Source organism: Bactrocera oleae, chromosome 2, assembly GCF_042242935.1.
Source record: "Bactrocera oleae isolate idBacOlea1 chromosome 2, idBacOlea1, whole genome shotgun sequence".
Lineage (NCBI taxonomy): Eukaryota > Metazoa > Arthropoda > Insecta > Diptera > Tephritidae > Bactrocera > Bactrocera oleae.
This window is the reverse complement of record NC_091536.1, coordinates 87,016,237-87,038,627: the sequence shown is the minus strand read 5'-3', so window position 1 is coordinate 87,038,627 and position 22,391 is coordinate 87,016,237. Positions and strand designations below refer to the sequence as shown.

Genomic DNA, 22,391 nt, shown 5'->3' with positions numbered 1-22,391 from the left:
TGGTAAGTTATTTAAAATTATTTTTATTTACATTTACGTCGCTCAATTAACAAAAGAAGAATGAATTAATTGCATTAGTGTTAGAAAGAAAGCAAAAATTACGAAACGTTTAATCAAATGAAGTCGTTAGAAATTCCGCTACCGTATCAGGTGCTACTCTCTGCCTAATCAGATTACTTTCGCCAGTTATATATTGAACGCAATACAAGCATTATACGTTTTGTTAAGTAAAAACTGGACGCTTCTTCATCGACAACAAATTATTGACATCGGTACCGACAAGCAATTAGAAATGCGCGTTGAATTCTTTTACTTAAAATTAATATATCTAAGTAATATATTTTGGCTGACATTTACAGATAGAAGATCAATAGATGTTCAAAATGCACCAAAAGAAGTTTTTAGAAAATTATTAAGCTTGCGTACTCTACCCTTTGAAGACTGCGGTAAGTGTAGATAACGGTTTTTGACAATGCATTAATAAGCATCTCTAGATTTATAAACATACAAGTATTACTATTTATGTATAAATTTTCGGTTAAAATTAATTTTTAGTATTTTGATTACTAACATAGTTCGTACAGACGCGATATTTTAGTTTGTATGGCAGCTATATGCTAAAGTTGTCTGATCTGAACATTTTGTTTAAAGAATTTATCATAGCCTTGAAGAATAAGACATGCTGAATCTCGTGAAAACATCTTGCCAAATAAAAAAGGTTTTCATAAAAAGACTTGATTCTGATTGATTAGTTTGTATGGCAGGTATAGCTGCTAGTAGTCCGATATGAGCAACTTCTTGGTGAGAAAACAACGTGTGCAAAATTTCAAGACAATCAGGGATGTTGTAGAATCTGACAGTTGTCGGAATCAGAATTGAAACCGATAAAAAAATGTAGTAGGTGTCATGAATTCAGATATTATTGGTTTGACGTTCGAAACAGAATTTGTATCGGTTTTGGGTATCACGAAAACCAATTTTATCGGTTTTCTTATCAGAAACAAAGCAAGAGGATTTTTGCTGACAGATTTGAAATGTAAGTTAAGAAAATAATTTATATTATTGTTACGATTTAATTTATCGTTATTTCTATAGGGGAAAACATAAGAATAAAACAAAAAATGTCATAATTATCGAGTTTAAGGAAAAAATCAAGATATTTTAAGAGAATTTACAAAACGTAACATAATTTAACACCCAAATGCGTCTTTATTCAGTCGATAATGTGATATAAATCTGTAAAGTAAGCATGTATACAAACATACAAGTAAATGCAAGCCAAATTTCACATGCGACTCTCGTGGTGCATCAAGTGGATTACTGTGCTCTTTTAATATATTCCTTTTATTTTTTTCGTTGCTTTTTTTCTTTAAATAAAATAAAAGCTAAAACAGCGGAACTCATTGTAAACTTTAGTAGGCTTCATTCAGCATTTCAAATGTATAACACGCTTTCTAATTTATTCATTTGAAAATTTTGTCACATTAGTAGACAGCTGATTCGAATATTGGTTTTGCATATGTTCGAAAAGACGCAAATCCAATCAGATTCTGTGACACCATTCAAAATCAGAATTGGTTTGCAATTCTGACAACTACGCAAATCTGTCTTGAATTCCACAACACCCCTGAATATCTGAAAACTGAGGGACTAGTTTGCGTATGTGCAGGCAGACAGAGGGGCAGGGCTAAATCGACTCAGCTAGTCACGCTAATCAGTTATATATATACTTTATAGGGAATTCTTCGTTTCCTTTTGGGTGTTACAAGCTTCGTGGCCAACTTATGGTATCAGGGAATATCCCTATTCAGGGTATAAATATGAAAGCGCTAAGACAAACGACACCATACATCAAACATCAAAACTTAGAAGGAGTGTAATAAATGAAATTTATCCAAATTCCAAAGGTTGATAACTTTTTTTTGAGATTTTCAACTACTATGAAAATTCTGTACAAAATATCACCTCCAAATTAAACGATGTTCATATTCCAAAGATTTAAAATGCGTTCTAATAATCCTCTTCACGAATCACTCAATTTGAAAAATGTTCACGCTTAAAATTCAAACCTATATTTTGTGTTCGCATAATCAGTTGTAATATCGGCAATGATGAAGCATTATCGTTTAATTGCCATCAAAATTGATCTATCTGAAGACTAACAGTAATTTCATAAACATTTTCAATTTATACGTATGCACATACGAGTACATACATATGCCTATATTGTATATACGTACGAAGTGAAGAATTACGGAAATTTTCAAGTGGTATACATGTGATTTATGATACAAAGCTGTGGGAATTTCTTTAGTTAAGACGACATTGCTATTACGCTTCGATTACACACATGCATACATAGATATTGTCCCCTTTTTATACCCTGAACAGAGTATATTAATATATTTTTTACGCATTACGTCTCCTTTTGAGTGTTACAAACGATTATACATATATCAAAAAGGAGACGTCGCTGAACCTACAAAGTATTTATCTATATACAAGTATGATCAGCGTAACGAGCTGAGCCGATTTAGCCATGTTTGTATGCAAAATATTAAGGTTTTCATTATTTGGCGACCACTGTAGTTTTATCTGTTATTAATAATTAAATTATTTTTGGCTTTATTATAAAACTTACCGAAAAGATAATGTCTCACACTCAAGACAAAAATTTGGTCATTGATATCAGCTATTTAAAAATCTTTGCTATTGTTTGTAGAGTTTATTTTAAAAGTTAAAATATAGAACATATACATACATACATTGATGGAGAAAATTATAGATAGCCAGGACAGTTCGTTATATCGAATTTTTCGTTAATTCGAGTACATAATTAGCGAGGTATGTTTTTCAATATAAATAAGTAATGTATCCGAAAACTGCAGATCAAAACATTGTTTGTTGAATTATTTGTTTAACAGTTCAAAGCGTTTATGCACGTTACCTGTTATTTTTGGTGGTAAGTTTCAGTTTGGTTGTCGTCCCGGTCATCTAACGGGAAGCCCAGGAAACGAGCTGTTTCAACGGGGTCGGACCATAGGGAGAAAGGTGTTAGATGAGTAGGATTCGTTGGGCATGTAAAGAGGTGGTTAGTGTCATGCGGAGACTCATTGCATGCTGGATATATATTTGGTATGTCGGGGTCGATTCTGGATAAGTAGGAGTTTAAGCTGCTACAGTATCCAGAACGAAGTTGCGGAAAGGTCACTCCAGACTTTCGTGGCAACTCGAGCTCTTTGTCTGCGATGGGTGGTGGTTTGACTCCAAGTGCGGCATTCACCGAGAGGGAGTCGGTGAAGGTGTTGATGAATCCGCTGTAAATTACGGTCAGTGCATGTCTGAAGTTAGTTGAGCCCGAAGTCTGGTCGGTGTACTGTCCAATGTCGTCGACGTAATCAAAGAAGGACCTCTTGATGTTCCTGGGAGGCGGTTCCTCTTCAAGCAGACGACTACAGGGGTTGTTTCTGCGACAATATCCTAGCAGAAACTGCTTGGAGAGGTGCTCGTTGTTATTAACCGTCGGAATTTTAACGTCATCGACTGTAATGTTTAGATCCAGTTTGTACTCCTGCATCCAGTTTGTGAATATGGTCGCTGTGAATTAAGTGGAGGTTGCAGAATAGAAGCGAGAAAGGTCGGAGAGATAGATAGATAGAGAACTTTACTTTTAAGCACATGCCATCGATTCCATCAGGGCCAATGGATTTGGACGATTTTGCCTTTTTGATGAAACTCTGAATCTCCCTGTCAACGCGTGACTGGATAGCTACATCCTGACATTCTAGGGTAGTATCCCTGCGGACGATGTCACCATCGATTAGACGATATTGCATGGTGTTGTGTAGTATGAAGGATGGGCCTCCGTTATTATCTCGCTGTTGATATTTACGTATAACGTTGAAACCTGCACAACTCAGAAGATCTGACCGACTGTTTAATTTGGTTTCTTGGACCGCAGCTATCGATACTCGTTCGCTTCTCATAAATGCAACTATCTCCTCGATCTTGCTCTGGACGGGTTTGTCTCGGGTGTTTAGTGGGAATCCTGGGGGTGAGGGTGTAGATGGTGGTTATTGCAGCTGTAATATCCGCTGGGGCGGTAGTCACACTGTAATGGTATTTGGTAACGCTACTATATGGAATTGCGGGGGCAGACTCCTACAGTACGGGGCAACATACGACGCAAATGCAGCAGAAGATTTCCTCGGGCCCCGGTTTGTTTCGATGCCAGCACGGGTGAGGAGGATACGGAGCAATCCTGCTGGTAGGTGTTGCTCTGAGGACGGCAAACAGGGTTAGATCACCGAAATAACAGCCCTTGGCCGAAGAACCGGCTTTTGGGGAAATTGGTTGTTACCTCAAAGGAAGTAATGTTCTTAAAAAGTAAATTCATGAGATCAAAATATTTGTACATATTTGGTAATATAAGTTTCTATTGCTAATTAAAAAATTTGATTAATCGTCGTTTGCTTCGTTGGAATACGAAGATTACATTTGATTTCTTCTTCCTGAAGTTCAGTTAATAAATATTATGAATTCCATATTTTTATAATTGCCCACTCGATAATACACTGTCCGAAATTTTTCTCTATGAAATTTTGTTCAACCCATCCATTCAAACCACTGAGTAAGAGATGAAAATGTTAATTAAAAATACCAAAGTATCCTCATCTTGCCTTAAGAATGACGAAATAGGAAGATCATACTCTTCAACAAAGTTACTTTGCTCTTACACGGAATTGAAAAAGAAAGAACTACAAATCATTAAGAAACATTAATATAGTAATTGCTTATTTTGCATTTTTTTCATGTTCTGTTTTATATTCTGTATTCACTACTATTATTTTTTTTAACTCTTTCTACATATGTACAAGTATGTATGTCTTTTTCATGTTGTTCGTTAAACTGAATACTAAAAGATCTCCTTTGTTCGTTATTTAAGGTACTCAACAAAATTTGCTTGCTCGTTATAAGCAGTTTTCGTTAAAACTAATATTCGTTATTTCGGAATACTGTATATGGAATATACATATATTTCCTTTATTATTTACTGTTGACGTATTTCCTCATCTAAAAGCTACTACTACTACATGTGCTTATCAAGAAAACAAAAAAAGAATTATAGCAGTATTATTCATTGCTAGCTACTTGAATTTAATAGCCTTAAATACGAGTATTAATTGTTACGCCGCATCTCCACAAGCAATGTACATTGCTAACCATCTGACCAATACATTGCCATTGAGGTTGGCAATGTTCTTGTGTGAACATTTGCCTTCTCATGAAATATTCATTTTCGAAATGGCGTCGGGTAGGTCTTGTCGAGCTGATATAGCGCACGTATGAATGAGTTGAATCGTTGAAAAAATTGTATAAGGAGGACAAAAATATGTTTTGAATATTGTTGGCATGAAATGTATTTATCAATTGCTAAACATTTTCAATGTGCAGTGTCCATTCGCAATATTGCTAGCAATTCAGATTTTTAGTAATATTTTATTGCCTGTCGGTATGCCCCTTTATGATCAGTGTTTACATGTACATGCATTCACATGGATACAATATACGAATAAATATAATGATAAAACAAACCTGGTGGTCAAGCTAAACACCCAAAAGGAAACACTTTCCGAACTTACTATAGAAGGCCATCTAAAACTGTATAATACAAAATCATAAAAACAGTTAATCTTTGTTTGAAAATATTGCATTATTTTTAAATTATTTTGCATTATAACCACATATTCGGAAATAAAGACATTTTTTCGATGAAGATACGGTTTTTTTTTAATATCTGCAATATATGAAACTTTTATCTAAAAAGTTTTTTAATTTTGAATAAAAAAAAGGCAGTGAACCAAAGTTATTCCAAAATATTTATTCTCTTCATAATCTCATATATTGCCGATTGGCGTTTAAATAAATAAATACGAAAACTTCAGAAGATTCGTTTTGCTAATTTATAATAGAGCTTATGTTTTATTTGCATATGAATGTTCCAAAATTATGCACAAATTCAAAGGTGCGATAGGTTATATTATACCGCATAAATGCATATGTACTTGTTTATGATATACATAGTATATGTTCGAAATTTGAGACGAAATTGTTAAAATTTTTGTTCAAATTGGTTAATTTTCGCGAGTTTAAAATATTATCATAAGCAAACTGATATAAAATAATTTAAAATTTGTATTGCCTGTTAAACCACTTAACATCTGAAATATCTATTTTCTTTTAGGATCTCGATATGATATACTGTATGTTAGTGTTTCAAGCTGTTCTGCTATACCTTGCCAAATGGCTCGTGGTTCAACTATGACGGTAAAAGTTATTTTTGATGACAACGGTGAGTGCAATTACATATATACTTGTAGGTACATATATGTATATATATATATACATATACATGTATATGTATGTACACATACATATATATATAAGCTTACTTTAAACATTATAAAGATATATACCACTTAATTTTTCCTAGTACCCTTATGAAATAATAGCAGCTTGACATGCTAGTATATCACATATTGGCTTTGGCATAAACTAAGAGCTTTTAGTTAAATTGTTAATCTTAGTTCAATTTAACATAAAAAAATTATAGATATTACTATAATTTAAAATTAGCTTATTTTACTTAATAATAATATGAACCATTTGTATATAAATAAAACATAACTGGATTATAGTTCAATATCCAGGATTACCAATCTTATGTTTATTTTATAGTAGAGTGAATTTCAAAATGCAATACCAGGTACATTTTTTAGAGCGCAAACAATTAAATACCTACAAACATGCATACATACACTTGAATATAAATATAAATGCAAACATATATATATTTACAAATTAATCATAAATTTGGCGGCGTGAGTAAATGTACTCCAGTTCAATAATGAGTTTTAGTAATAGACTGAACAGTGAATGACACCTTATTGGAAACGTGATTTTTTAATCTTTCGCCCAAAACGAAGTCTCTTTTTGATTAAAACTTTTTTAGTTTTTACTATTCATAAACTCATGGAAACGCATATAGAAAGTATAAAAATAATTATTTAATATGTATGTATATGTACATACACATATACGTATACATTAGACATGTGTGAACGCTATGATTTAATTATTAATTTTTTATTATGTTGTTTTGTTTTAGGGGAAAATACTTTGTATTTAAGGCATAACGTCCGTTGGATCTTTAATGCTATTAAAACAAACGCCGTCATTACTCCAGATCCTTGTGAAGATAAAAAAAAGCTGTTTGCTTCATGAAAGCGATGGAAAATCCTACCTTGCTGAGGTTTTTGTCAGCAGTACTCTGCCCAATGTAGGAATTGGAATATTTATCTATTTCAGAATACTTTTACAAAATATTACAAATTTATTTTTAATTATTTCTTTGTTTATTACTGCATTGTTATTCACAGATACGCGGCACAATGATGTGGGTAGCAGAAAGTGCTTACAATGCTGGAGTTATTTGTTTTAGAATTCCAATTCTTGTAACCACAACCAAAAAATAATGTTTCATGTAATAAATTTACATGTTCATACATATGTATGCGTTATATGTATAACAATATATGTACTTTGAGTAAAAAATTTGTACTTTAAGAATTGTGTGTATGCACAAGTTTATATGCTCATTTGTTTTACTATAAGGGTATCATTTCACGTTCAAGAGAGGGAATAAAGTTCGACATATAGCATTATCGCATAATACTTTTATCAATTTTTATTCGTAATAAAGATATAATAATACATATTGATCAATTGACAGTACAAATGGAACAGTATATATACATACGTAAAACATAAACTTAAATAAATGTATAAACCAATAGTATAAAACAATATTTATATTTTTGTACTATATAAAATAATACATATATTTCCCGCTTTCAGTATTTTAATAAGGCACTTTTTCATAAATACATAGAAACATGAACAAATAACTATAAAAATAAACTTTTACATAACAATTAACATACAAACATTCTATGGCTAAAATAAAATAATCTTTATTCAAATTGTTTTTTTTTTTCAACTTTATGTTTAGCATTTAATACCATTTGAGCACATATACAAAAAATGTACATCTTCGCTTCTAAGCTTTCTTGATTTCCTCTAAGATTTTAGTGAACGATGGAGGCCGTTTAAAGTTTTTCACCTCAGTGAAGACTAACTCTTTCCATTTCTCTACTGGCAAATCCATGTCTTCAAAGCTTTGATCATATAGTGGCGAAGTTTGCTCGTCACTAGGTTCCGAATAATTTCCCATATAGGGATGAGCTAATGCTTGCTCTGCTGTAATACGTTTTTCTGAATCGAGTTCTAACATTTTCTCTAGCAAATCAATAGCTAGTGGATTAGCACCTTTAAATACTTCTTTAAAGTTACGTCGGTTCATCGGTGGCAGCGATTTTATGTAATTACGCGCACTTTCTGATGATATCTTTTTCATGAAGTCATCTGGTGGTGTACCTAATATTTCCATGATAAGATTTAACTGATTTATATGATCAGTACCTGGAAATAAAGTGCGTCCTGTAAGTAATTCTGCCATTATACAACCAACAGACCAGATATCAACTGTTTGGTTGTAATGCATCCAATTTAGCATAATTTCCGGAGCACGATACCATCTTGTAGCTACATAACCAGTCATCTCGCTTTCTGTAGGACGAGCTAGTCCAAAATCTAAAATACGTAATTCACAATCTTCATTAACGGCAATGTTGGATGGCTTTAGATCGCGATGAATTATGCCTGCACTATGAATGTACTTGAGACCTCGAAGTATTTGATAAACCAGAAATTGCACATGATCGTCTGAAAGTCGTTGAGTTCGGATTATATTATTTAAATCGGCATCCAAAAATTGTGTTACTAAGTACACTTGTTCAAATGATTTGAGTGTTACATCTTTATCATGAGGATGGAATACGTCCAGCAACCCAATGACATTATCGTGATCCATATGCTTTAATAAACGTATCTCGCGATAAGTGCGCTTAGCGTGCACAGCCGATTGAAAAGGACGTGTCAGTCTTTTAATAGCTACATACATATCGGTACCCTCAACCAGAGCTTTAATCACCTGCCCATAAGCGCCGGACCCAACTGGTTGCGCTTTTTGATAAATATCAGGTAGCTCCCATTCGGTGCGGTTATAATCAAATTTATAAAAGTTCATTTTACTTATATTGCTGTGTTATTGATTAACAAAAGTTTTTGTATTATCTGGTATTACACATAAATATTTATGTACAAACAAGTGTAGATGTGCGTGCAACAAGTTCGTACGTTCGTTAGTCCTGATAGGATAAAATTTTTGTAATACAATATAATGCAATGCTAAACACCAATATGATTATACGTACTATAAATTAGTATTTACTCGCTTATTACACATGAGTATAAAAATGCTATGCAAGTTAATCAATTTCGAAACGATCTAAACTGATACGGATGACTTATAACAAGTGAATTTATTTTTGTAATCATAATAACACGCAGAGTTGCCGCTAACCAAACATCATCAAATTTTTACGAAAAAGCTAATTGTATTGTAAGAATGGTATACGTTATGAATTTCAGCCATAATATAGCTTAAAAGTTTTGGAGCCTGTAAAGAATTTATATACTTTTAACAGTACAGTAGAGGATTGAATACAGTGGGTTAAAAGTAATAAAAAAATATACATGGTAAGAATGGTTAAATGAAAGGAACAGCTGATTGCTATATTCATCTGTTTTAGCATATAGCGATGCCAGCTTCACATTTGATTTTGTTTTAAAAATACTGCTTATTTCTTTTTGTAGAAGTATAATGGGTCGTATTAGTCTCTGTTTGTTATTTTTTAATTCAACTATTTTAACTTCACTATTTAATTAAATTTGAAGTGTAATTTTTAGGCGATTCTAAATCAGACTAAATAAGTATTACATACATATATAACAATAATTCACGTACGGCAATCTGAGGTTGTTAACTTAGCAGGATACTCCATATTAAAGCTTTTGTTAACCGCCATTTTTAAGTTGTTTGCAAAGTATAGTGTGAAACGCCTTCAATTATAGAAATTACACATAAAATAAATACCTCAATCAAGTTGAAAAAACATTTGTGGCTTAATTGAAGAAATCCTAAGTTTTTCAGAATACATACATACACATTATATACCTTATTTGTGTAAGTTTTCCTATTTAGTGTTATTTATACTGACATACGAAATTGTATCAAAATTACAATGTACATACTGACGGTGAAAAAATACTGAAACATAATTTTGTTAATTAAGAACATATACATGAAATTCAAACCAATTTTCTCTCAACAATAAAGTTACTTACTTTGCCGAGTGTTTCTATGTTAATCGTTACAAAACTTCCGGCCACAAATGTAATTGTTTCCTGCCATAGTTGCATTGAAATTCGATGCATGCACCGCATTAGCAGCAGATTCTGACGATCTTTTAAACAAGTTCTAAAATACGAACGTAATTCTCTATCCTTAAGCGAGTATGAAAATAAGTTTATGAGCCCGTGTAATTGTAAGAAGACTCACCTTTCGTTCGCAGATGGAACAAAGGAAACATGCAATCGTTAAAGTGGATATTTTCATAAACCAAAAAACTATTAAATCTATGGGTGACAAATTACAAGAAAATATCATAGCTTTGTTAATCTTGTAGTTACTTACAATATCTAATGACTATTGACGTGCCGGTTTCTAGATTTAAAACTGCCCAATATGCCAAAAGCGTTAAATCAATAAGCTGCTTTGCAAATAATCCTGGTAAACTCCACTCAAAGTAGTCCGTTAACTGCTGCATATTCTCCCAAAGCAAAGCATGCAAGTCTTGCAGTGCTATAAATCCTAATAAACATTCACGTCGCTGAAAGCTACTTTCAAATCGTGTCGCCTCCAACTGTCTACAATGCTGCTTAGCTGCTCTACATACATGACAGATCATTACCATGAATACAATAATGAAACACATGAACTCGAATAATTTGACCTTTAACACTAGCTCTGCGTGCAAGCTTATTAGTAATCGGACAACTGGTGTTGGTTGTATAGCCGTTGTAATTACAAGCATTAATAACAAACCACAGTAGAGTGTAAAATGAATCTGCAAAATGTAGACACAAAATTTTAGGTTTGACAAATCAAATTGTATTCCAAATTTTCGCAATAACAACTTCCGCATTTGTTCAAATTTATTAAATATTTCCGTGTACATATTTGATTTGTAAGTGCTCTCCAAATGTATTATAAGTTGAACAAGTATTAAAGTGCTAAAGCCCAGACGATGTATAACCGATGAAAAGACGTCACTGACATTGTAGATTGCCTCATTTACATACTTTATTTGATCTTTTATTAAGAAGCCGGTAAAAAAAAACACTGCCAGAAAGTGTAAACTCAACATAAATCCCTTTCGACAGGACATTCCTAATTTGCTGCTACAGTGATTTGAATACGGTAACATTCCCATTATAAACATCACACGCTGAAAACGTTGCAGCGAAACTTGGAATATTGTCAGCTCCAATTGCGCCATGCCAGATATCGATACTAGTAGACTATATCACCGACAAGAAACGATTGTGCGCTGACCAACTCGTCTTAGCCATTTATATTTGTATGTAAGAATTTCCTTAAATACATACTACTTATCTACATTCAATATCAATTCTTAACATATCGTGCTCCAATCAAAATGTTTATACTCTTGCATTAAGTTGTTACAGAATATGATAGTTTGGTATACCTGACGGTTGTTTGTATCACCTTATACTAATAGAGATAGAAAAGGGATAATACAAGTATACAGATGGATGTAATCGGACCATTGCCATAACTAAGCTCAACAATAAGATACACTACTGTTGTATGGTAGAACAAATTGCATTAGGTAGGGGCATCTGCGATTTAAAAAAAATTGAAAAAATGGACATGGCCCCACCCTCTAATAGGTTTACTGAACATATATCGTAAAGTATTTAAGTAATAATAACCAAATTTGCTCAGAACAAATATTTTTAGCAACCCTATCCACGCTGTGAAAATTTATGAAACCGGATTATACCCCGCCCAAGCTTCATATAACGGTTTTGTCAAAAACTCCTATAATTCAATAACTAAATGCGCCAGAGACATTAAATTCTACACCCGAGAAGGCTTTAAAGGAGCCTGTGTTAAAATTGGACGATTGGTGTGGCCCCTCCCACATTTAGTTGAAATCACATATCTTCGGACTTACTGGATAATTTTCAGCCGGTAAGGCAATGTCGCCTTATCTATCCTATGCTACCGTGCGAAAATAGGCGAAATCGGAAAACAGCCACGCCTACTTCTCATATAATAATTTTTAGTATACAAATAAAGCACCGATGAATGTATCAGGATAAAACTTTGCACGAATGGTGTCTTTAAGATTAGCTATCTTATGACCCACAAATGTCAAAGTGCTCAAGCTCCCAGATACCGAATATGGGGCTCTAGTCCATATGCCGAACCCTTTTTGGAAAATTTCGTTCAGTATGTGAGGATTATCATTGAAATACGTAAGAAATTCTTTCCTGATAATGATATGCTTGTATGTCTCCAATGGGTTGAATCGTATTACTACATCCTTTAGTCCCCATATACCTAATATAATAATTTTCGAAGTTCCAATTTACTTTATACCTCATATATCGGTCAATGTGCTAATTATTTTAATAAAATTGACAGAGCGTGTTTTTCTAATAACAGAGTATCTTTGTGCATAAAATGGATAAAATCGGATTAAAACCTGCCCTAGCCCCATGTTAGCTTATATCAAGATTTTCAAACATCTGGTTGACTTTATACCACATATATTGATGATGATATGTGAGGTATTTTAATGAAACTCAGAAAGTATATTCTTCTATTCGTATGAGGTAATGGAAAAAATAGATAAAATCTGGTTAATACCACCCCTATCTTCCATATACTTCCATATATTATATTATATTTGCAAAGTACTTTAGCGTACAATATTGGATATAATATAGTTTGATACCGAAAATATCTGAAATTAGTCTACGAAATACTCCATTGACTACATATAAGGATTTTCGTTATTCTAACAAACTTTATGCCGAATATGTCGGTCAGTGTGTGAGTTATTTATTTTAATTGCTTAAAAATATGTTCTCGAGTATGCCAAAGGTTAATGCAATCAGCTCAGACCTTTATCTACCCCCAGTATACCCTATATAATGATTCCCTACTTTCCACCTGACTTTAAACCGTTCAGGTTGGTCAACATGTGTTTTTAATTTTTAACTCTTAACCCCTTTACGCTTATTTTACTATAATTTCGGCTGAGGCGAAGTGAAATATAGCAATCAAACTAAGACAAAGTGAGTCTATGAATTATAACATACATACTTAATAAAATACCAAATTTGATTGTAATTCGCTCATGATTTCGGTAAAAAATTAATGTTTAATTCTTCCGCAACATGTTTTAATATAAAGTTTTGCCATACCTAAAGTGCTTTACCCTGCTTTGATCCTTGCAAGCCCGAACTTAGCACTTCCTTTCTGGTTTAATATAATGTTTTGCAGACACTTGAGAGTATTTCGTAGATATAAATAAATAGATATGTAAAAAAACAAGTAGTCTAAATTAAGTTGCTTAGTGCTTGACCAACATTCGGTACGTCATATGCTCAAAATATGGCACGATCATGCACAAAATATTTAAATTTAAAAGTAACAAATTAACGGTTCAATAGGAATTCAACCAAAACTTGTTTCTATGCTGGATCTCCTTTCCTTTACCGATTGTAGTTTGAACTGAATCAATATAACGACATAAATTGTAATCGTCAAGATTATCTAATCAATTATAAAACCGTATATAAACTTCAGCAATTTTATAAAAAAATATTTATTAAACATATAAGCTTACCGTTCCAAAGTTCTTCAAGTTTATATCGAATAGACCACCGCAAGTGAAGAGCATTTTTTGATGCATAAGTTGGAACGAATACTCCTGTAAACGCATACTCAGATTTACGTCGATTCCTACAGTTTTCAGTTTGTGTAGTAAAGTGCCAAAACGGTTATACTATGTTTAAGAAGGAAATATATATCAATATCTTTTGTATCAAAAAAAATATTTAAAGAAAGCTTGAATATTTTACTTTACTTTATTACTAATACTATCCTCCAATAACTATCTCTCTCAAAATTTTTTTATTTTCTACTACTCTTTCGTGTTTTTTGTGTCGTGGTTCTTCTACACGGTACTTACACTCAAATTTGACTCGGACTGGTCCATTTGTACTGTACATTTCTTAGATTGGTACAACCTTGAGTGTACACCTTTTTAACGATTTAAACATTTCGCCTGTCACCTTAACTTTTGAACACACCCCGTATTAACCATAAAGAACATAATTCAATCTTACCTCATCAATACAGCATTGACTCAAGTAGCAGGGTATAAACAAACTAGCAATAATCATAATGGTGAAGGCAATACGACCTAAATGCATGGAATTTTTAAATATACATATATATGACTGTAGCAGTATTTAGAGTTACACTTAACGTACATAATCGCAAATTAAAATCCTCAAATTCCAAATTGGTATAACCCCAAAGTATAGTTTGTGTTATAGTAAATCCATGATAGAAAAACACCAAAGATATAGGAATGCAAAAATATCTCTCCACTTCACTCAATAACTGCCATACACGCGCCAGTAGCTGTTGATTACTTTGCAATTCTACATATAAACTCCCACGCAATTCTACGTTTTCACAAAGCGCCAGTTCTCGCCGCAAATATGCCAGCTGTTGATAGACCAAGTGTAACAATTCCTGTATCAACAGCACACTAACACAATATTCTAACACTTTAATTTGTGATAACAAACTGAACACCACAGTGATCCAACGAAAACGCGGCGCCAGATTTTGGTCGGAGAGCGCATAACTCAGTTGCAATAGAAAGAAGGAAACTATGAACCACCAAATTCCGATACGTAGACAGAACCGCCAACGAATGGCACGCAACGAACACATAGTCGTACAGTGTTTTCGTATATCCGATTCCAGTTGCACTACTTTCGTGAGTATGCTCCGTAATAGTTGGTGTCCAGTTAATGCTTGCATATAGATCACTATTTGGACCATGATTTGCATGATGTTGATGCCAATGGATAAAATACGAGTCATGTTGTCCAAAGAGTTTTTCAACACAAAGCTACTGACCACGATATTCTTTATATGCTCCACCGAAAAGCCAACAGTCAATTGAAGTAGTGTATATGCTGCGAAAATAATTCGTAATAGGTGGAACAACCAAAGCCGATCGGATGGTGCCCTACGTAAAATCAAAAATGGTGGCATCACGACAGCGAATAATGATAATGTCCATAAGTAAGGTGTAATAACGGTTAATAATGCAGATTCAGCAAATTTCACTGGACGCATTTTGTACCTGACTTCTACGAGTTCACAATTAATACCACTCAATAAAAACTGCATTCCTTATGTGCGAAAGTATTGTGTAAATATGAAATTGGAAAAGTTGGCACTTTCCAAATTAAGTCTTTACCAAACACTTATTTTATCAAGTCCTTTTTAATAAGTTAAAATGGAAGCGAAGCATGTGTTGTCCTGTTATCTCTATGAAAAATATCTCAGATATATGTATTTGTCATAGTAAATTGCATTAAAAGTCACTCATACGCCACGTATTTCAATTTCCACACATTTACATACGAGTACATTTAGCTGTATGTTTTTAAGTGAATTGATTACTAATGGGGTTCAATGAGTATGATAGTACAGTATTATATAACAAATTTATGTATACATTTTTCACCATTTTGGTGTTTAGCCTTTGAATTTATAGATGCAAAAAAATTAAAAAAAAACAACTGAGCATATATGTTTACGATAATTTTATCTCAAAAACGGTAGGTCTTAGGAAAACAGCATTCTTACATTTTTATTAGATAATTTAATGATCTAAAATGTCTTTATTTTAGTAGTATAATATTTTGACTCTACTTACCGTTTCGTTGAAAATCGCAAAAAAAATTTCTCGAGCTTTTTTTTCAAATATTAGAACGATAAGGGGTTTTAGGGTGTTATTTTTAATCACGTTTTGAACATATTTACTTTCAGGTTGTTGTAAATTTATGTAACCTAGATAAAAAATTTGTAAATAATAAGAAGTAAACATTTCTTACTTTTTTCACATTGGGAAGATAGACTTCGGTACTAAACAAGCAAAAACGTTAACCGAAGCTAGAATACACTTTACAAATGAAAGGTTTCCATACAAAAAACTCGATCGGCCAGTTTGAATGACAACTATATGCTACAATGGAACAATTCAGAGATTGTGGCGTTGCCTTTCACAATAATTCACTCCAAATTTCATAAAGGTATCTTGTCAAATAAAAAACTTTTCCATACAAATACATGAACTGGATGGATTAGTTTGTATGACACCTTCTTGGGGAGAATAGGACGTGAGCAAATTTCAGATCGATATCTCAAAAACTGAGAGACTAGTTCGCATATACATATACAGACGAACATGGTTAAATTAACTCAAATCGTTATCCTGATATATACATATATATATGAACTTTATATGGTATTCAATGTTTCCTTCTGGGTGTTACAAACATCGTAGCCAACTTGATATACCCTGATCAGGGGTATATAGATATATATACATATGTATATATAAACTCAAGGTATTTATTTCTTGACATTCGGATCAACACTAAATAGCTAATATTATATCATATATTTATTATATAAATAATAATAAGGAAATTACATTTAATTTTTTTTTTCTTTATTCAATATGCGCTTCAAGTCTCGATTTCCTTCCCGTTTCAGCTTGTAATTTGAATTGAATTAGTATAACAATGTAAGTGGCAATCGTCAAGATAGTCTAAATTATTGTGAAAAAAAGATGAGTTTTTACAAAATTTCATAATCATTTGTACTTATTTTATTACCGCTCCAAAATTCTGCAAGTTTATATCAAAGAGACCACCGCAAGTGAAGAGCATCTTTTGATGCATCAGTTGAAGCGAATACTCCTGTACACGCATATTCAGTTGTTCATCGATCCCAACAGTTTTCAATTTATGTAATATTGTACCGAATCGATTGTACTGCAAAGGGTTACAAAAAGTTTATTATACTTGGTAATATTTATATTAGTTTGATATTACCTCATCAATGCAGCACTGACTCCGGTAGCAGGGTATAAACAAGGAAAAAACCAACATGGCAATGTAGCAAATGCGACCTATTTAAAAAAAAAAAGTGTAAACTATTTATTTGTTATTTTCATATACAAAACTACATATATGCATGCACATTAGAGATGAATGCTTTTTGAACTGGTATTGCAACCAAATACTATGTTGAGTAAGGTCACAATATTAACTAATTGTGAGAACGATAAGCCGACTTTGAACGGCTGGTGAATTTCTGTGAAAAGTAGAGATGTACTATATTATACTAAACTCACATAAGCGAAGCTTGAAATCATCAAGCTCAAAATTAATATAGCCCCAATGTATGGTTTGTATCTTTAAAAATCCATTATAAAAGAATAGCAAAAAAAGTATTGGAATGCAAAAAAAGCGCTCCATTCGATTGAGTAGATCCCAGACACGAGCCAGCAATTTTTGATTGGCTTGTAATTCAGCGAACAAACTACAACGCAGCTCCATTCTCTTACAGCGCACCAGTTCTCGTTTCAAATGTATCAGCTGTTGCTGCACCAGGTGTAACAGCTCCTGTATTATTTGCGCCCATACACAATATTCAACTCCTTTCATTTGAATCAATATGGAGCAAAACACAATTATGCATTTAGAAAGTGTTGTTAGTGTAGCCGTGCCGAGGGTATAAGTCAGTTGCGGCAGAAAAACACAAACTATCATTAACCAAACGTCTATACGCTTATGAAATCGCCAGCGCATAGAGCAGAACGTGAACACAGCTGAACAATGCAGTCTTACATCCGATTCTAGCTGCATCACGCTATCAAGTAGGCTCTGAAGAAGTTGGTATCCGGTTAATGCTTGAGTATAGATAACTGTTTGCACTATGAGTTGCACGATATTGATACCAAGACTTAAAACATAAGTCACACTATCCATAGAGTTCCTGTGCACAAAATTACTGATCTTCGCACTATTTAAATATTCGGCCCAGACGCTTATACTCAATTGAAACAGTATATATACAGCGAATATAATACAAAACTCAAGCCGATCGGATGGTGTTCTACGCAATATCATAAATGGTGGCATCACAACAGCGAACAGTGAAAATGTCCATAAATAGGGAGTAATAATGACAATTAACGCGGATTCGGTCAATTTCGGCGGCGGCATAATTTACTTGTGTAAACTTGGAGTTACCTTTACCAAATAATAACTGTAAAATTTTCCTTTTAATATCCACTTTTGCCCTTTACTAGTATTTGCCAATGTTAAAGAAAGAAAGTGTTTATTTAATTATTATCATGATTTGTTTGTGGCAAGGATATCTCATATAATTACATATATCTTCATACAAATACAACTGTAGATGTTTTCATGAGTATTTGATAATTAGTAAATGCACTAGTATTATTAAATTAGTTAATCTATCTGATAGCAAACGTACGAATACAAAAAGGAGACACGAAGTACTTTTAACATTAAGTAAATATGTGAAATTAGTCTACGAATTACTCCAACGCTCATTAACTTCATATAAGGATTTTCGTTATTCTAACAAACTTTATGCCGAATATGTCGGTCAGTGTGTAAGTTATTTAAATTTATTGCTTAAAAATATGTTCTCGAGTATACCAGAGCGATGCCAAAGGTTTATGCAATCAGCTCAGGTCTTTTTCTGCTACCCTGAACTGGGTATATTAAGTATGCCACAATACACAGCATGACGAGCTGGGCCGATTTAATCATAACCGTCTGTCTATTTGTATCATTTGATCATAAATTTTGTACACGTCCTTTTCTGTCCAAAAATCTGCTTAATTGTCGGAATCGCGTAGCGGGCCCCTAAAGGATATAGCTGCCATCTTCGCGAAATTCGACACAGATTATTGTAGATATAGCTGCCAAATGACCAATCAAAATCAAGATGCAGATTTTTATAAAATATCTTTTTTCCTTATTAAACAACCTTAATTTAACTTGAAGCTTGTTTATATAAAACAACGTGGATAGAAAGAATGAGTAAAATGAAAAAATTTCTATTGGATGCCAACCGTTTAGAACCCCCGAAGTTTGGCTAGAATTTTTTGGATTATGATGATCAACTGACGATTAACCTCACTTTTACACAATTTCTTTTGCAGTAATTTAAATATACAAATATAAGAAATAAACATAGATTTCAATTCAAAGAAATTTTCGAATTGGGAATCAATTAATTTTCGAGAAATTAAAATTATGAATATACGAGGTGTGTTCAAAAAATAACGGGAATTTTGAAATCTCGCGAGTTTGGAGGGTCCAATTGTCAAAACTCTTATTATGTTGATATACATGCCCATGAACTACGATATAATTTTCAACTATATTCCTTGCTCACTTTGTCTGTAGCAGTAACAAAGGTTAGACTTGTTTTTATTAGCTAGGCGATTTTCGTTTGTTAAAAGAAATGGATCAAAGAATTTGTATAAAATTTTGCATAAACAATGAAATTAATTGTTACAAAGTGTGTCAAATGTTAACAACTGCCTATGGTAAGTCTGTTATGAGTAAATTAAGAGTTTACGAGTGATATATGTTTCCAAGATGGCCGTGAAGACTTTAAGGATAACGAGCTTCCCGGACGCCCCAGCACATCAACAACCGATGAAAACGTGGTGAAAGTGAAAGGTTATGAATGATCGCCGAATCACAATCAAAGAAGTCGCTGATGATGTTGGCATATCGACTGGGCCATGTCTTGAGGCAATCCGCAATAAATATATTAAAATTATATAATAATTCTTAATATACACTGACATTAATGTACAATAATATTGGCCGAAATATACTTGTGAGAAAAGTGTGGTGGTATCGATAAATGCAAAATACGACTCAAAACATCCTACTTGTTTTTATTAAAAATGTCCGTATTTGTTGAAAGACAATTAATGGCTTTTGCACTACGATAATGCACCTGCTCACACTTCGTTGCTTGTTCGTGAATACTTGACCAAAACAAAAAAAAAAATACTGTAACGATGCTCCAGCTTCCATATTCGGCAGACATAGCTCTGTGTGAAAATAAAGAGAACCTTAAAGGGTCGCTATTTTACAAGCATAGATAACATTTAAAGCGCATCGTTGAAAGAGCTAAAGGTTAGGTTAGGTTGAGTTGGAGAAGTGTTTTAACGATTAAAAAAGCGCTGGCATAAGTGCTTAAACAAATGAATAACTATTAAAAATAAAACGAAAATTCCAGTTATTTTTTGAACACACTTCGGATATGTTGAACTTTATCAAATTGAAGTTACTTTTATGTATGTGGAAAAATGCTTTTTTGTAATATGTATAAAAATGTTTTGATGTGGCCGGTTGCCATGTATAGTGCCGTTTTTGGAGTGCGGTTGTCTAGCAGTTTCTATACACGCCCTAATCGCCAAAGGCAATGGAGGGTGAAAGTATCCTCAAATCATAAATTTGACTCTTATATGTGCATAAATAATGCTTATAATAATATATTATATATAACATATGTACATAAATGATATCACCGAAAAACTTACATAAGCGCAACTTCAAATCATCAAGCTCAAAATTAATATAGCTCCAATGTATGGTTTGTATTATTAATAATCCATTATAAAAGAATAGCATACATATTGGAATGCAAAAATATCGCTCCATTCGATTGAGTAGATCCCAGACACGAGCCAGCAATTTTTGATTGGCTTGTATTTCAGCAAAGAAACTACAACGCAGCTCCATTCTCTCACAGCGCACCAGTTCTTCTTTCAAATGTATCAGCTGTTGCTGCACCAGGTGTAACAGCTCCTGTATTATTTGCGCCCATACACAATATTCAACTCCTTTCATTTGAATTAGTATACCGCCAAATATTGAGAGTAGGTAAATTAGAGCTGTGTATGCAGGAGGGAACATTTCATAACTTACATACACTTCGAAAGTGCAAGTAACTAGTAACCAAATTCCTACATGTAAGAATAAACGCCAACGAATGTCACACAACGAATACACGGCTGCACAGTGCTTTCGTATATCTGATTCCAGTTGTACTACATTAATGAATATGCTTCGTAAAAGTTGGTGCCCAGTCAATGCTTGAGTAAGAATCACTAATTGTATGGTGAGCTGCACAATAAGGATGCCAATAGCCATAATAAAAGTTTTGCTGTCCAGGGAGTTTCTTCTCACATAATTAATAACGAAGTTTCTGTTTTTATACACGATCCAAAAACAAATAGACACTTGTAATAGTATATATAAGACGAAAATAATGCGTGTTAGAAATAACAACAATTGACGATGGGTTGAAGTCGTGCGTAATATGTAATAAGGCGGTAGCAAGTTTGCAAATAACGTGAGCACCCAGAGGTAGGGTCTAACGGCGACTACTAATATAGATCCGGAAAATATCACAGGGCGCAAGTTGTCCATTTATGCACGTCGTTGTATCAACTAGCATTTAATAGAGACTACTATCAATATTCAAAGAAATAAAACGAAGGCATCAAATCATTTGAAATATATCACATTAATTCTAAATTAATATAAAGTAAGCAAGTAAGGAAAAGCTACTTTCGGGTGTAGTCAATTGTTACATTGCTAGCTATTTATATCGTGGAAATTTTAACCGGAGTCTTACAAACTTCATAATAAATAATATAATATAAATATAGTTTCTACACCAAGACAGACGTCAAGACAGGCATACTCGCGATCCGTATTCGTCAAAACGATATATAACGGTATATGCATCTGAATTATTTTTAGGTGCTATAAACAACTGTCAGATAAACCAAATATTATACTCTGCGGAACATATTGCGGTTGTATAAAAATGAACGGATTATCATTTAAATCTTTTTTAAGTAAACAATTAAAATTAATTTGCTCTCTTGGGCCATAAAGCCAATGTGGCATGAAAAGTAAACTTGTATGCAGAGCGATGGAGATTTGAATCGGTCCGTCAATAATTACGAATTGTTATCATAATCATGTGTTACCCAGCAGATTTACATATTTAGAAATCCTATTAAACAAGATGAAGATGAACTCAAAGCCTCCAAACCCACTAAAATTAAAAAAAAAATGTAATATTAGATGGAATATAAGTTTCT

The 22,391-nt window shown here is 33.1% G+C and overlaps 6 protein-coding genes and 1 long non-coding RNA gene across 8 annotated transcripts; 1 reads left to right on the top strand and 6 right to left on the bottom strand.

Annotated features, from left to right (window-relative positions):
* Positions 1-16: 16 nt before the first annotated feature.
* Npc2f (Niemann-Pick type C-2f) lies at positions 17-7,652 on the top strand. Its single transcript, XM_070105935.1, is given in 5 exon segments — positions 17-446; positions 6,245-6,352; positions 7,169-7,269; positions 7,271-7,339; positions 7,440-7,652. Coding segments are annotated over 5 exon segments (528 nt in total). The 5' UTR covers positions 17-292; the 3' UTR covers positions 7,536-7,652.
* LOC106619600 (uncharacterized) lies at positions 2,720-5,172 on the bottom strand. Its single transcript, XR_011394954.1, has 3 exons — positions 3,669-5,172; positions 2,948-3,597; positions 2,720-2,882 (listed from the first exon to the last, which is right to left on the bottom strand). It is a non-coding gene; the product is annotated as an uncharacterized lncRNA (long non-coding RNA).
* Positions 7,653-7,716: 64 nt separating the features above from the next.
* Positions 7,717-9,551, bottom strand: LOC106619598 (mitogen-activated protein kinase p38a). 2 transcript variants are annotated; one of them, XM_070105934.1, is made up of 2 exons: positions 9,396-9,551; positions 7,717-9,329 (listed from the first exon to the last, which is right to left on the bottom strand). In XM_070105934.1, the coding sequence occupies exon 2, from the start codon at positions 9,206-9,208 to the stop codon at positions 8,120-8,122; it is 1,089 nt and encodes a 362-aa protein (XP_069962035.1). In that variant the 5' UTR covers positions 9,209-9,329; positions 9,396-9,551; the 3' UTR covers positions 7,717-8,119. The 2 variants fall into 2 exon arrangements, with proteins under 2 accessions (XP_069962035.1, XP_014093244.1); XM_014237769.3 differs by having other exon boundaries at positions 9,413-9,531.
* Positions 9,552-10,332: 781 nt separating this feature from the next.
* Positions 10,333-11,953, bottom strand: Gr98a (Gustatory receptor 98a). Its single transcript, XM_036361559.2, has 3 exons — positions 10,718-11,953; positions 10,583-10,659; positions 10,333-10,527 (listed from the first exon to the last, which is right to left on the bottom strand). Exons 1-3 carry the CDS (start codon positions 11,580-11,582, stop codon positions 10,333-10,335), a joined length of 1,137 nt encoding a protein of 378 aa, XP_036217452.2. The 5' UTR covers positions 11,583-11,953.
* Positions 11,954-13,657: 1,704 nt separating this feature from the next.
* Positions 13,658-15,499, bottom strand: LOC106625288 (putative gustatory receptor 98b). The gene is made up of 4 exons (XM_036361249.2): positions 14,617-15,499; positions 14,470-14,546; positions 13,968-14,126; positions 13,658-13,894 (listed from the first exon to the last, which is right to left on the bottom strand). The coding sequence occupies exons 1-4, from the start codon at positions 15,497-15,499 to the stop codon at positions 13,796-13,798; spliced, it is 1,218 nt and encodes a 405-aa protein (XP_036217142.1). The 3' UTR covers positions 13,658-13,795.
* A 1,378-nt stretch (positions 15,500-16,877) lies between these two features.
* On the bottom strand, positions 16,878-18,528 carry LOC106619572 (putative gustatory receptor 98b). Its single transcript, XM_036361248.2, has 4 exons — positions 17,571-18,528; positions 17,269-17,345; positions 17,050-17,208; positions 16,878-16,982 (listed from the first exon to the last, which is right to left on the bottom strand). Exons 1-4 carry the CDS (start codon positions 18,442-18,444, stop codon positions 16,884-16,886), a joined length of 1,209 nt encoding a protein of 402 aa, XP_036217141.2. The 5' UTR covers positions 18,445-18,528; the 3' UTR covers positions 16,878-16,883.
* Positions 18,529-19,800: 1,272 nt separating this feature from the next.
* Positions 19,801-21,708, bottom strand: LOC118680670 (putative gustatory receptor 98b). The gene is made up of 2 exons (XM_070109923.1): positions 20,817-21,708; positions 19,801-19,811 (listed from the first exon to the last, which is right to left on the bottom strand). Exons 1-2 carry the CDS (start codon positions 21,706-21,708, stop codon positions 19,801-19,803), a joined length of 903 nt encoding a protein of 300 aa, XP_069966024.1.
* Between the last annotated feature and the right edge of the window lie 683 nt (positions 21,709-22,391).